The 14753-nt window shown below is 51.7% G+C and overlaps 1 protein-coding gene across 6 annotated transcripts in view; it reads left to right on the top strand.

Annotated features, from left to right (window-relative positions):
* LOC133347058 (RNA-binding protein Nova-1-like) overlaps positions 1 to 14753 on the top strand; it is a 36283-nt gene that overhangs the window by 7641 nt on the left and 13889 nt on the right. For all 6 annotated transcript variants that reach the window (XM_061558957.1, XM_061558955.1, XM_061558956.1 and 3 more), the window contains exon 3: positions 10658 to 10824. In XM_061558957.1, the coding sequence (XP_061414941.1) occupies positions 10658 to 10824 (167 nt within the window). The remainder of the gene's footprint in view (positions 1 to 10657; positions 10825 to 14753) is intronic.

The following is a 14753-nucleotide window of genomic DNA, read 5'->3' as shown; positions in this document are numbered from 1 at the left end:
AATGAAAGCTCAATGTGGATAAATGTCGCTTCAATATTGAGTTGTCGGTTGGTGTTGGAATCATTGTGTTTGATGTAACCCGGCTCTCTGTTGGCCTCTCTTGTTTATCTGCTCTTCGCATTTTTATTCCAAGCAATTTTCGTGAACATGGCCCGGCAAGCCAGTCTTAAGTTTCAACTCCCTTCTCTTCCAATCAGTTAGATTGCTCCGTCTCTTCAATGTCCTTTCAAAGAAAGGGCTTTTCCTGCTGAACCTGCGGAACATTAGCACAGTGTTTATATGAACTAACAAAGTACATGCACGGCCCCCTTGTGAATCCACTGCCGGATGAGGGTCTCCATATGCCGTGCACGTCGTGGGGGCTATTTAACCATACTTCACCACGCTGGTCAGCAGGGGTTGGTGAGGGCGGGAAACAGAGGTGGGGGAAGCACAGAACACCAATATATCTTGCCCTATGCTCGACTGCCCACCACTTAGTCCCACAGCCTTTATCACCTGCTATGCACGGTGGCCACTCATCTAATCACTACTATCCAGGCTTAACCTCCGGCTTAGCTGCTGAGATGTGATGATAACAGGTGCATCCCAGACTATTTGGTCATAGGCTGATAAATAACAAAGCCCTGTTATATCAAAGTTAGAGTGCTGCCCCATTCAAAGCGAGCATAGGGCGACACGTATCTCTGGGTTTAAATTCCCTATTTATATGGAAGGGGCCAGAGTCTACCCATAGGACACTTTGTTGACTTCCCACAGATTTTTTTTCTCCCACCCACAGTGGTTCCCTAAATAGAAATGTGGAATGTTCACGAGCACCACCCCGTGCCCGTGGTGAGCGTAGAGGCACGTGGGCTCGACGTACACGTTCCCCATAGAACACGTCCTTGAAAGGGAGCTTGGAAGAAAAAAAATCCCAATCCTGATTGCGGCCCAGCTGGAGGAGACGAGGCTTCTCCTGGATAGAGATGGTGCACGCGGGAATAGTGACATATTGGCGCAGTCAATTCAAACTTAGCAACTTTCCAAAAATATTCGCGTATTGCTTAATTCGGTTACATCACAGATTCAGCAAAATCGCCCCCCCTCCCCTCCCCCTTACTGGCAGACTGTAATCGTCTGTGAAACATAGCACCTCCATGTTAGCCTTGTGCTCTAGGGATGGCAGGACGACCAATCGTCCCGAATTATTATTCAGCGATGTTTCCGGGGAGCGAGTAACAGCGGACGGTCGGGTCAGTGTACGTTCCATTCCGCAAAAGTTGTCCACCGCACGCGCACAGTGGAGTGTCCTTCAGCCTGCGTTTGCGTGCAGAGGTATCCACGCCGCTGCCTGGCAATCTGGCGAACGCCTTGCGTGGGATGGATTTGAGTTTCCGCCCGTTCGCGCCGAGGTCGCTGGCCTAAGGAAATGTGCTTATCACCAGTGGGGGTCGAGGAGCCTCCAGGGTTGCTTCCTCGCTTTGTTCGACAGAGGCCGTGCGCATTGTTTCATTTCCACTTCCCCCCCACCCCCTCACCTCCCGCACGGCTCGCTCTGCCTTCCGGCCGGCACACGCGTGTTCGGCCTAAATAAGAAAGGCTTTGGGCGCACGCAGAAGGGGAGCCAGCCCCGCGTGTGCCGCCGTGGGTCTAACGTGACGCACGGCGGAGCCGCCCGCCACTGCTCTGGTTCCATCGTGCGCCACAGATGGTGTTGGGAGTTTCATGAGCCAGGAGTGCAGATGGGCCAATATTATTATCTCGTTTAAAGGAGGCCTTGTTTCTAGATTGAAGCTTTTGTGACTGCAAGTATTCATATTCTTAGGTTTTTTCGGTAAAGTCACGTAGGTAAAAAATTTAAATTAATAAAAGTAAAATAAAATAAAATAAAAATCACGACGTTTCGGAGGCAACACAAGCTTCCGTCTTCAGGTGGAACCGTCACAGCACGCTTGCTGTATCAAGTAAATGAGAGATTCCAAGAGATACAACCCCGTATATATACTGGTTGAGGGGGGGGATGGGCCAGGACAAAAAAAGGGGGCCTGTCCTGGCCCATCCCCCCCCCCCCTCAACCAGTATATATACGGGGTAGTATCTCTTGGAATCTCTCATTTACTTGATACAGCAGTCGTGCTGTGACGGTTCCACCTGAAGACGGAAGCTTGTGTTGCCTCCGAAACGTCGTTATTTAAATTTGACTTTTATTAATTTAATTTTTTTACCTACGTGACTTTACCGAAAAAATCTAAGAATATGAGGCCTTGTTTGTAAATTGTATTTTTTGATTTAATAAAAAAATCACACCGTATTCTAAATTGTTTGTGGACATGTATCGCCAAGCTGTCAATCCGTTGCCGGATGAAGACCAACCCATGCCGCGCGGTGTCGTGCGGTGGACATTGTATTGCCGAGTTAAATTTGAAATGCTTTAATTGAAATATTTTGAGACTCGAGCTGTCAACCATTCGGCTTGTTTTGATTTTGGACTCCTAACTAACCGCCCATGAAACACGAGCGCGCACGTCAATGTTCAGTGGCAGTCTGCGCAGGTTATTATTATTATTTTTTAAACGTCAAAAAGTTGTGCACTGTTTTGACAGCTTTCCCATGCCCGTCCGTGCGTCCTTGCGTGCGAACGAGCTCACGTTTTCGCCCGCACAGGTGCAAAAGCCAGCCCCAGCCAAGGCACGCTTCTCATCGCCTTGGTGCGGAATTGTTTTTGCCGCCAAGTTCCTGCTTGCATGCAGGCCACATGTAAATGCGGTATCATATCGAGTCTGCGCAGATGCAAAGTGACGCGTGCAGCTTGATAGATGCTGGCGGCGCGGCACTGCCCTCGCTGCTTCCCATTACTCCGCGGTCACAGGAAGCGCCGCCGTGATTATCTTGACACTTGACTGCCGTGCGGGCGGCGCAACGATCGAGAGGGGAGCGGGCGGCCGTGACACCGCTTGAAATTTGGTGCGCGCACGAGTTGGATCCGAGGGAGGATAACAAAATCCCAAACATTACACCCTTACTGTAATCATCGTGGCTAAGATTTAGACGAGCGCTCACGCAAGAGGCAGAAATGCAAGGATCGACCTAATTAGGGCTTTAGGAGTCTCGGTGTGAGGGCGTGGGAGCTCCCCCGGACTCAAGGCAATTGCCTCGTTTGGAAAGTGATGGCCGTGAAGTCCAATTTAGGGGCAAGGGAGCAGAGCTGTGGGTGGCTCGGGTGTTTTTTTTGTGCGGAGCCTCCAGCCACGGAGAGAACAGGGTCCTTACTGTGCCGTGTTCGTATTTTGCACGCGTGTGGTGTACGCAGCGGAGTATTCGGCTCAAGACGTAACAAATGTAAAACTAGTAACATTAAAAATATATATACACAAATTATATTTCATTGTAAACAGTCGTGGGCGAAATTGCACGTTGGCAAGCGCATGGCTGCGCATTGGAGGGGGAAGCCCTGAGCCACAGGGAAGCCCTGACGCTGCAGGTTTTGCTGACGGCTGAGACCACCTCAGTGCACAGGCCTCGCGCTCGCTCGCCCACTCCAATCACGACCCACGATGAGGTCCTGAAGCTGCTCGATCCCTCCCCCTGTCTCTCCCCCTCCGTCTCCCTCCCTCTGTCTCCCTCCCTTCGTTTCCCTCTGTCTCCCTCCCTCCGTCTCTCCCCCTCCGTCTCTCCCCCTCCGTCTCCTTCCCTCCGTCCCCCTCCCTCCGTCTCCCTCTGTCTCCCTCCCTCCGTCTCCCTCCCCCTGTCTCCCTCCCTCCGTCTCCCTCCCCCTGTCTCCCTCCCTCCGTCTCCCTCCCCCTGTCTCTCCCCCTCCGTCTCCCTCCCCCTGTCTCCCTCCCTCCGTCTCCCTCCCCGTCTCTCCCCCTCCGTCTCCCTCCCTTCGTCTCTCCCCCTCCGTCCCCCTCCCTCTGTCCCCCTCCCTCCGTCCCCCTCCCTCCGTCTCCTACCCTCCGTCTCCCTTCCTCCATCTCCCTCCCTCTGTCTCCTTCCATCTGTCTGTCTCGCTCTGTCTGCCTCTCTCTGTCTCTCGTGCGCATGGTAGATGCCGGCAGATAGCTGCTTCTCCTCCTCCTACTACTCCCCATTGCTCTCGTCTTGGTAGAGCCCCCCCCCCCGACTCACCAGGGGGGTAGTCTCACAGACTCTCGTGTGCCCCCACCCCCCATTTAGTCGTGAGCGGTGGCACAGCCATAGCTTAACATTTTTTTTGGGGGGGGGGGGGGGGAAATAACTTTGTGAAACAAAATGGATTGCATGTCAGCTAAATAATTGCATGTAAATGAGGTTTTCATTGTGAAATATTGAATGCATCTAAAATGAAACGCAGAGCATGGCGGGGTTTGGGGGGGGGTGGTGGAGCGGCGAGCGCTGCGGTGCCCATCGCGTGTGATCCGCGATGACTCCCGCCGCCCCACGCTGCTCGTTGTTTCTCTAGGGAGGCGAGGGGGGGGGGGCGGCACCGCTACTGCTCGCCCTGATTTGTGTGCCGGACTTGAGTGTGAAACCTCCCCCAGCTTGGCCCAGAGAGCGATGATGATGATGATGATCGAGAGAAACCTCTGGGCATCTCACCATTCGCCCGTCCAATGACTCGATACGCTGTCACGTGTCCAGGTCGTGGTTCGATCCAACAGTTCGTTCGGGGGTACCCAATGATCCTCTGAAGTGTAACCCTGAGTAGGGAAAAGACTGATACGGATTCTGCAGAATATAGGTGAAAGACCAAAGTCGGCAGTAGACAGGAAATAGGAGAATGGTCCCCAACGACAATAGGAATGAGACAGGGAGATCTACTACCACCAGGCAACTTCGGCACATGCTTGCAAAGAGTGATGGATACCATTCAGGACAAGGTCACATCAATATCTGTCCAAGGGCAAAGATAAACTAAGATGTGCGGATGACATAGGTCTCATGGAAAAACATCTGTGTAGTACTGCAGCAGAGAATGCAGGACCGATGATTGACGTGGAAAAGACGAAATGGTGGTGTTTGGAAGGGAGGACATTGAGAAAGTAACGATATAAAGCATCAAGATTGCGAATGTAAAGATATTTGGATACTTGGGAAGTCTACTGACATGGGACAAGAACTGCACGAAAGACGTAAGAGCGAGGATCGTGAAGGCAAAAGTACAGCTCTGTATGCCTGCGAGACTTGGACATTAAAAAAGACTGACAGAGATAAGATATTGGCACTCGAAATATATTGCTACAGAAGCTGGACCCAAAGAGTGACCAACATAGAAGTAATACAAAGGTTGCACAAAGAGGAAGACAATCTAATGATGCGGGCAGTGATGAGAAGGAAAGTGGCCACACGTGTAGTCGGATGGACAACAACAGGACAAATTAAAGGTGTGTTGTTGTTGGGAAAAATGGAAGAAAACGCAAAGAGAGGAAGACCTGACAGAGAATGGCTTGACAACGACAGAAGAGATTGGTGCCAGAGAGGTGTGCCACTACTTGAAATATTGGTACAAGACAGAGGATATTGGAAACAATGAAATGTGCAGTGGATACCTATGGGCTATCTGCCCCATGGATCGTGATGATGATGATAACAGTCACATTTTATACTCTTTGGGCCTTTCAGTAAAGTCGAGTAAATATTACAACGACAGAAGAGATTGGTGCCAAAATAATGTGGCAAGATATTTTTATTATTTCTCTATCTCCGTGACTTTACCGAAAGACCCAAAGAGTCAATCTAGATTTGAAGCTTTCATGACTGCAGGAATCCATACTCTTTGCTTCTTTCGGTAAAGTCATGTAGATAGAAAAATATTTATCTTTTTCACCTAAAGATGGTCGCTTGTTGTTGCGATCCAAACGTCGTGATCTATTATTTTTTTCTACCTAAGTGACTTTACCGAAAAACTCAGAGAGTATGAATTCCTGCAGTCGCGAAAGCTTTAAGTCAAGATTTACTCGCATTTTTGCATACAGGTGTGTAGCTATCCGGGATTTAACCCTTCCAGGAAATGAGCCAAATTGATCAAACGTGCGGCCAAAATCTTGGCGATTAAAAATTAAAGACGAAGCGTGAACTGGTTAAACCTTTTTGGCCACGGTGATGACTTCATGCGCCATGCCTAACGCGTCAGCCAGGACGGACGCACGACGGAACGCGCGTCAGAATCCACGTGTCCGCATCGTCTTGCAGCCGCTGGGTCTGCCCCGTTAGCCGAACCCGAGCCGTCAAATATAAATTTGCTCGCCAAACCGTTCGATCTTCGGTGTAGAATCGATCGAGATCGACGCTTTGTGACGCGCCGAAAAATCCTTTCGCGTGAGAAAAATGAAAGCCCTGCCTGGGCCCTCTGCACCAGGTGACATCATTCTTGTGTCTATTCAGCCAAGCCTGGGCAAAAGCGCAGACGAGTGCTTACTGCGTCTAATTCTAGGACCATACGTGCCGTTCATTTGCACTGCCATGAATGCCTCGGCTTGCATTCGGTGCGAGTGCCCAAGTAATTTCAAGCACATCGCGAAGAAAGCAGCTCCATTCGGTGCGTCAGATTTTGAAATTGATTGCAGTTGACATCTTTTAAGGCTATTGAAGCATCTTCCTCCATGTGCGTGGGAGGTGAGCTGCATGGGAATTGCAGTCGGAGACGATCGCCGTGTGTGTGTGGACGAGTAGGGTGGGTGGGGGGGACTTTCTGTGTGGCCCAAGTTTGCCGCATCTCAGCATCAGGGCTGATTGTCACACACAAAGACGAAGGTCCCCTGGAGAACATTTCGCAGATGATTGGGGCAAGTGCTGTAAACGACTTGCCCTGATGAAATCCCGGCACAACACACAAGGTGGTGGTGGTGGTGTGGCCAGCACCATGCCTGGCTGTATCCGTCTCCCCAGTGCTGATGTTAACACACAGCATCAGGTACTTATTTAAGGCTGAATCGACCTAGGCGAGGCCCAGGACCAGTTCAAATATTCGCCGCTGTTGTTGGCCATGAGCTGGAATGGAACTGGAGTCTGCTGGCTTCGCGGCGTAGTGCGTCAACCACGACGCCACTTCTCCCCATCGTCACACTCTCGCGCGTACGCATACATACACACACGCTTTTCTTCCTGTGAGACATCGCTTGGACCCTCTCGTTTTGTTTCTTAATCCTTTGAAAAGCCACTCCGCAGGGCCTGTTTGGTTGTTAGCCTGATTTTCGGAGACACTGTGAGGCACAAGTCTGTTTCGGCAGGAAGAGATAAACCCTCAAAATCCATTAGTGTCGTTGATCACCGTAATTGTAACGTTGCCACACGGTTATTCCAGTGAATGCATTGAGTGTTTGGGCAGATGCTTCCAGCTGGTACGTGCGGCTATACTTAACCGCTAACAGTTAATTAATATTGTGCTTGTTTCCATTGCGAACTTATATTTAACCGAGTCCCTCTCACATATATATTTTTCACGGTCCCAATTGGAGGCTCATTAAGTTTGTGCTTAACGAAGCCAGCGTCTCCCTGAATAAAACCTTGGGATTTCTTCCATTTTGTTTTAGGGTTCGTTGGCAAACGTTCCATTTTTCCACAATCAGCCAAGCCTCGTTTCCCACCCCCTTGTCGCACTCTCAATTGTTTTCTTGGGTTCAGCCGTTTAAAATCGTGATGGGAAAAGGGTTTATTATATAATAACTTTCTAAATGAACTGCCATCGTCGCGTATTAAAATGTTTTTCGAAAAATGTATTCGTGAAGAAAAGTTAAGATATTCGGCTTTTTTTTGAAAGGTAATTATTACCTCATGTTAATGTTTTTCATTTTAAACAAATTAATCTGGCAGTTTACAATGTGTTTTACTTTCATTATTTTTCGTGCTCGATGCATTGTTTTTTCTCCCAAAGTTGACCCAATTACATTTTCTGCAGGAAGGGGTTTCCCACCCCCTCTTCAAGCCATCTCCATCGGCAATCAACATAACGAGAACTATAATAATAATAATGATGTAGGTCTGTAAGGCCAACGTTGGCGAGTTTGGTCCAGGGTTAGCATCGCCGCCATCTCCGCAGCCGCCAATCACGGCTCCGCAGTAAACTATCCGGTGGGGTCTTTGCAATTCCGCCAGTCGGGGAAGAACAGAGCGGTCGTTGGTCACAGCCTTGTGGACTCAGCGGTCCTATTCTGCTCGTAATCCCAAGCCGCCGGCCGCTCTGTTTAAGACCCTTTCTTCTCGTTGCTGCGATGAAGAGAGAGAGAGTTGACTGAGGGGGAAAGAGCCGTGCATCTGTCGACGCCGGTTTTGGTTTACATAACAAATGGCGCGCAGCGCATTTCCCCGCTTTTTCGTCGTTCTAATTGGTTGTTGTTTCTCAAGGCGCTGTGTCTGCGAGCTTCCGTTGTTTCCGTCTCGGCCGGCGAGGTACAGTGCTCGCGTGTGATCGATTTCACCCGTGGTCTCCGTGTCCTTGGGGCGGTGAATGGCGACGGTCTTCGGGGGAGACGGTGACCCTCGGCCGTGCGCGCGCAGAAACGAAACCGAGGGCTCTCGGCAGACGGTTCCAGATGAAGCGAAACGTTTCCAGGATAATTCAAACCGCGTAAACGTGGCTGTATGAGATATGCAGAGGCGTTTGAGAGAATTTTGCCTTTTCTCGGGAAATTCCGACCCAGGAACTTAATTGTGTTTTGCTGCGTTGCCAGTCGGCTCATAAATCATTCGACGATTTGAAATGAGAACGGGGAAAACAATATCAGCTTGTTTGCTCGAGGAAACTCATTTCGGACTTGGTGCTCGGCGATTTTGGAGCGTTCCTCCACGAAAAGGAGGTCACATGTGAGTCTCCGCGCGAGCTTTATTGTCGAGGTGTGTTTCCCAGTCTCGGGTCCCATGGACAAGGGCTGCTGCTCACGAGCCAGATGGATGCAGCGCGTGTGCCACCACCCCCCCCCCCGCCACCGCTCCCAACCCCGCTCGCCCCCTCCCGCATGCGCGCGCACTCACGCGCGTACTCTCTCACGGCGCGCATATGGACGCCCGGAGCGTGAACGTGCACGTGCGCGTGGGGGTGTGGGGTCACGCTACGCACGCACAATGGCACGGGCGTCCGTTGAAGCGCTGCACGGACTTCCTGCTGACCTGCCTGAGGAGTTGTGTAATTTGAGCCAAATTCAGGCATTTACAGGCAATTAGGGTGCAATTAGTGGCCGCCCCCAGACTTTACTGCACCCCCCACCCCCCCCGGCACCAACAGCGGTGGCTGTGTGCTCCTCGTGTAATGGTCAGTCTTGGCAGCGCCTGCGAAAGCGGCGTGGCGATGCGGGCCCGGCGTGGCGGCTCAAGGTCACGGCGATCGCCGTCCCTCGCGCCGACGGCGGTAGGTCGCACAAGCCCCCAGGTGGACGGGATCGGGACGCGAAAAAAGCGCCCCGCTCTGTCACTCTGTCGTCACGTCACGTCTCTCTCTCTCTTTTGTTTTATTTCGCAGCAATTTCAGACGGTTACGATTAATAGTCCAGCAATTGCAAGAGTCGTTTACTGGATTGTACATTATTCTATCAGGCGTGCTCTTGTTAAAGACCCATCGCTCTTCCTGGTTATGTAATTTAATTGCAGGCAGGCCATTTTGTTCATTGTGTTATTGCATCTGCAGTCAATTATGCGGCGTTCCTGTATTTTCCTCTCAGGACGTGGCGAGTCGGCTGTGCCTTTCTCCTGCAGGCAGCGTCCCTTGCTGCGTGGCTCAACGGCGTCGGGCTCACGCGAACGGGGTTGCATCGGTGGAGTAAAATCCCCAGGGCTCCCAGTGGAACTGTTAGGCCTTGTGGGCCGTGCAAGGCGAAGAGGGAAAGCAAATGTTTACATCGCGTATGCCTCTTATGGGTCATTAATCTCGCGCTGATTTATAGCTTAGTCCGGCAGATTGGTAACAGTTAACGCAGCCACCAGGATTAGAGCAGCATCCACTGGGGGGAAGGCGATGAAGCTTCCATTAGCTCACGTCGTTCAATCACGTTGACTCAACACAAACGAGCAGCAGCGGTGGTGGAGAGATGTCATCTCCCTCACCTGGTATGCAGGAAGTCGTGGGTTCGATCTGGAGCGTGACGCCTGTATATTTGGCGTTTGCATGTTCTCTCTCCTTGTGGTTGCGTGGTGGACTTTTCTTCGGGTCCTCCAGTTTTTCCATCCACGTTTAGAAGCAGCTCTCGTTCAGAGTATTTGGCTGCTATAAATTTTCACACCACAAGCCACTTCGTTGAGCTATCATTTGTGGCCAGGTCGCCTCTGAAAAAGAGTAATACAGCTCAGTGGGCCTTACCTGGTAAAAAAAAATAGTTTAGTTTGAGAACCGGCGATGGTCGAGCGTTACGCTCAATTGTGAGCCCCACCCCGGCAAAGGCCCTCCTCACTCGTCACCTTCGTACGAGGAAATGGCTCCGGCGGAAGTGTTTACATCACAACGACACACCGCAGATGTTTCCCCTTTGTAAACCTGGCCACTTTGAGGATGTTGTGAACCAGTTTGATGTGGCCACTCCAGAAATAATAAACATGCCGAATTCCTGTTAATTGTTTCTATTTTTTTGGGGGGGGGGGCAGAGGGCGTGGGGGGGGGGGACGAGCAAGAGCAGCAAAAAATTATTGTCGGGAAAAAGTGTGCCCCCCCCGCGTGAGCCGACAGCGATCTGTAACGCGGCATTGCCCACCGCCCGCCTCTCTCGCCCCACAGGCACGACGGAGAGGGTCGCGCTGATCCAGGGCACGGCCGAGTCGCTCAACGGCGTCCACAACTTCATCGCCGAGAAGATCCGCGAGATGCCCGCCGCCGCCAGCAAGCCGGAGCCCGTCACCCTGCTGCAGCCGCAGACGGCCGTGAGCCCCGACCGCATGAAGCAGGTGCCGCTTGCCGCACGCCGATCCCGGAGGAGGGGAGGGGGGTTTGTTTCACTCGCGGTTCGATTGCTGTTTGTGGCGGGTGGGGTGGGAGGACCAGCGGGCTATCTTGGCGAGCGGGTCCCCTTCACGATGATTCAGTCGCTCGCCGTGGCCTCTGTCAAGCGGTCCACGGTCATGAACGCTTCAGTTGTCCGCGCGCTGCCGTGATGTGATTGTTCTACCGTGCGTCTCGCCTTCGGCTCATTGGTCCGGTCACTGTGGTCCTGTTGACTGAACTGGCAGCAATGTTGTTGGTGTGCATATGGGCACGTTGTGTGTGTGTGGTTACTTGGTGTGTGTGTGTGGGTATGTGGTGTGTATGTGTGTAGTGTGTGTGATTTGTGTGTCTTTGGGCATGTTTTCCGTAGTGTTGGGAGCGATAGCCTCGCAGTTAGAGCACTGTGCTACAAACCCATCGGTACCCAAGTTTGATTCCCGCTCACAGCTAACCCCAGTGATGATTTATCTGAACTGGTCCCGGGCCTCCCCGAGGTCGACTCAGCCTCAAATGAGTACCTGATGCGATGTGTACGAGGCCACCCACCCCCTCGTGTGCCATGCCAGCCTTCATAGGTGCTCGCTAACAGCACTTGCCTCTAACGTCTGTTAAGGCTACACGGGATCTTTGCCATGTACCCCATGTGTGTGGGTACATGGCGCGTGTGTGAGTGTGCGATTGAACGTGTGCTTTGTTTCCAAGGCTGCAAGCCATGGGATTGAATCCTGCTTGCGTCAGGCGAGCGATCACGTTTTAAACACACCGGCGTTATTGCAGGGCTTGCTCAAAACGAAGTCGGATGAATGACTTTGTCTCAGACGGGCTCGCGGGCTAGCTGACATTCTTTCTCATTACAGAAAAATAATGACGTAAGACACTTTCTTCATGCTCTGCATCTCCATGTTGGATATCCAGCAGGAAGGCAGCTTTCTGCAGATGTGGGCTGTGGCAAGGGTTAATGTTCCGTTCAATGCCATTCCACAGGTGACTTGGGTGCCCTGTTTGGAGCTCTTTTTAATGGAAAATTACAGACTCACGATCGCACCTGTCATTTGCAAGCAACTTTGTGTACGCGGCCTCCGTCGCTAATTGTTGCAGGCGTGCGTCTCTGCGGTACAAACGCAAACTCTGCAAGGGAGGGTTGCCGTTACATCGCACCCCCTCCTTGTGTTGTTAAATGAAAGCGGCCCTCTCGTGGGCTCGACGGCAGGAGCCTCTCCTGCGGCGTGGCTGACCGCAGGTTCAAATGCCAGACTCCTTTTTCTGCTTAAGCCCGCGAATCCATGCTGCCTGGTCTCTCGGAAAAGCGGTACGGGCGATCCATCTGGACAACGCGAACGCTTTTCGCAAGAAGCCGCCCGCTGTTTAGTTGCACCTATTAATTAAAATCGCTTCCCGCTGACTCGCAGCTTCTCAATGCCTCCCCCGCCGTCGCACGTTCTGCAGGCAGTGCCCGCCTCCGAGAGTGTTGACTGTTCCGTTCGCAATTGGTCCGGCGATCATCGTGCGGAGCGAGCTCCCTGGCATGGTGTGACTACAGCTGCAGCTAGCACCACCCTAAACTCCCCCCCCCATCCCCCCGACCCCCAGCCTCTCACCCAGCCCCTTCCCCACAGCGATGCAACACTCATTATCTTTGAACTCACGGCACCCTTCCATGCCCACCGCTAGCTCGCACTGAACAAAGAAGTTGCAGCGAAAGCGCAGGCACGCTTTAGTCTCCTCTCCGTCAGCTTTGTGGGGAGCCCGTTTGTTATGGGGGTTCAACTTTTCATCTTGGACACATTTGAACGAGGCCCCCTTTAATTGAAGCCGACAGTTCTTCGCTGCGAACGGCCACACGCATCGCCCTTTGTTGGGGGGAATTTGACATGAGCTGTAAACGCAGCGCTCCGTGTTTTTTTTTTTTAAACAAGCACGGTGAGAATAAATAAACAGCCACGCCGACATTTCTCAAAAGTAAATCAATTTACGGACGTGCATCTTCGAAGGCGGTAATTTCCAAGGTTAATTATCGCCCTTTGTTCTGCACGTTTTGCCTTTTCTGCGGCACGATGAGAGCCCATATGGAGATGAGGCGCTCGTCGCACACCCGGCTCCGCTCGCTCCACTCCGCTCTTTGCTTCCAGCCGATCCTGCGTCGGTCGTAGGCTATGCGATTTTTTTTTTGTTAGTGAGCATGTGCCTGGAATCTTAATGCATGTCGCAGGTTGATCAGAATTCTGAGCGGCGTGCTCGCGCGCGTGCAGCCGCGGTTGGTCCGTGATCTATGGCCAAGAACCTTCAAGGAGAAACTGACAGTACATTTAAATGATTAAATCGCTTTGGAGTTTTAACGCCCGCCGATGATTTACGGTGGTACCCTCGGCGTAAAATGGCACGATGCGTCTACGCACGGGAGTAAACAGTCGCCCGGCATCTGGTATTTCTTTTGTAAACGTAACCTTTCATCAACGTCACACCTGCCGTAATGCCCGCCGTCATCTCTTCCTGCGACGGGCGGAATGGCGTCGCCGCCACTCGCGCTTTCATTTCCCCGCGGCTGTTAGCGCCGCGCACCGCGGAGGCTGCCGAGGTGGACGAGGAATGTAATTAAAAGCTGCAGGCTGCTGCGTGTCGACGCCCAGACCTGAGATTTGTTTCTGGGACTGCCGAGGGTGATGTCACTCGTGAAATTAAATGCGTGATTACGGTTCTCAGCACAGCGCTCACGTTGTTTAACGCTAACGAGCAAACGTTCATTATTGTGGGGGGGGGGGGGGGGGGGGTTGTGTGCGTAATATGCTCATTGTTGAATTTTTTTCTTCAAAATTTCCAACAATTATTGTTCCTTTATAAAAAATAAAATGGCGTCTCGGCATATGTCACCGCCGCGTTGAGGCGAAGGCTGAGAACCTGCAGGGAAATGGTGAAATTTGTCCAAATTCGCATTTGGTGAATCGTCGTCATCATCATCATCACCTACGATCAATCCACTGGGTTTAAGGCCCTTTCCAATCCTCTGCTAATGACTTTTTTTAATAATACAAATGTCACGACGGTGTTCTCCTTAACGACAATATGACCTATATATGTTCAAACCTGTGTCCAGCTCTGGCCACTCTGCATTATTAATGCATTTATTTGCGAGCTTTTGAAAAATTAATCTCGGCGGTGGGATGTGGGAGCGTTTATTGTAGCACGCGAGGCCACGGATCCAGCACCTTTAGGCTCTTGAGTCCGAGCCCAGGGGCCCAGGGACCCACAGGCCAAGGCGAGACATGAACATTACCTTTTCCACCCTGAGCAATCTGTTAAGGCAAAAATAATTTAATGGCATCAACTCATTGGCCAGAAAGTGTGGGAGAGACGGTGGCTCACGGTTTTGAGTTGGTTTGTCTGTGCTGGTGGTGGTGGCGCACGAGGAGTGGATATTAGTGCGCGAGTTTTTATTTTATCGAAAGGTATTGACGCGTAGGCGTTATAATGCTGTGCAGGGCCCCCGAGCGATGAAGGGAGTGATGGCGCCGCGGTCGACGCCGATCCTGACAATCGCCGTTGGCCTCAGGGCGTTTGGCAGCGTTGAATACCAGAAAAGCAAATACGGCAACAGCAACATTGCCCAATGAAAAATGTGAAAAAGACAAACGGCGATTCTGCCTCCGAGACTTTTGACCATTTGCCTATCTTTGGTGTATTACATGTTTAATGTTAAATGTGTTGCTGTTCCACTGCGGAACGAGCGACTGTGAGGTGGCGCTCCACGACGGGAAGGCTTCGCTGACGCTAATCCAAACCACCGTGTCTCCTACCTGGCTCCCCACGAATCACGCACATGGATGATTATCAGGGGGTCCTTTCTGCATTATGAGCTGATGGGAGATTTGCTGTATCCATGTATGCTGTGACTGGG

Source organism: Lethenteron reissneri, chromosome 25 (assembly GCF_015708825.2).
Source record: "Lethenteron reissneri isolate LAM-NWPU_2019-01 chromosome 25, ASM1570882v1, whole genome shotgun sequence".
Taxonomy (NCBI): domain Eukaryota; kingdom Metazoa; phylum Chordata; class Hyperoartia; order Petromyzontiformes; family Petromyzontidae; genus Lethenteron; species Lethenteron reissneri.
The sequence above is the reverse complement of the archived record's forward strand: the minus strand, read 5'-3'. Positions and strand labels throughout refer to the sequence as shown.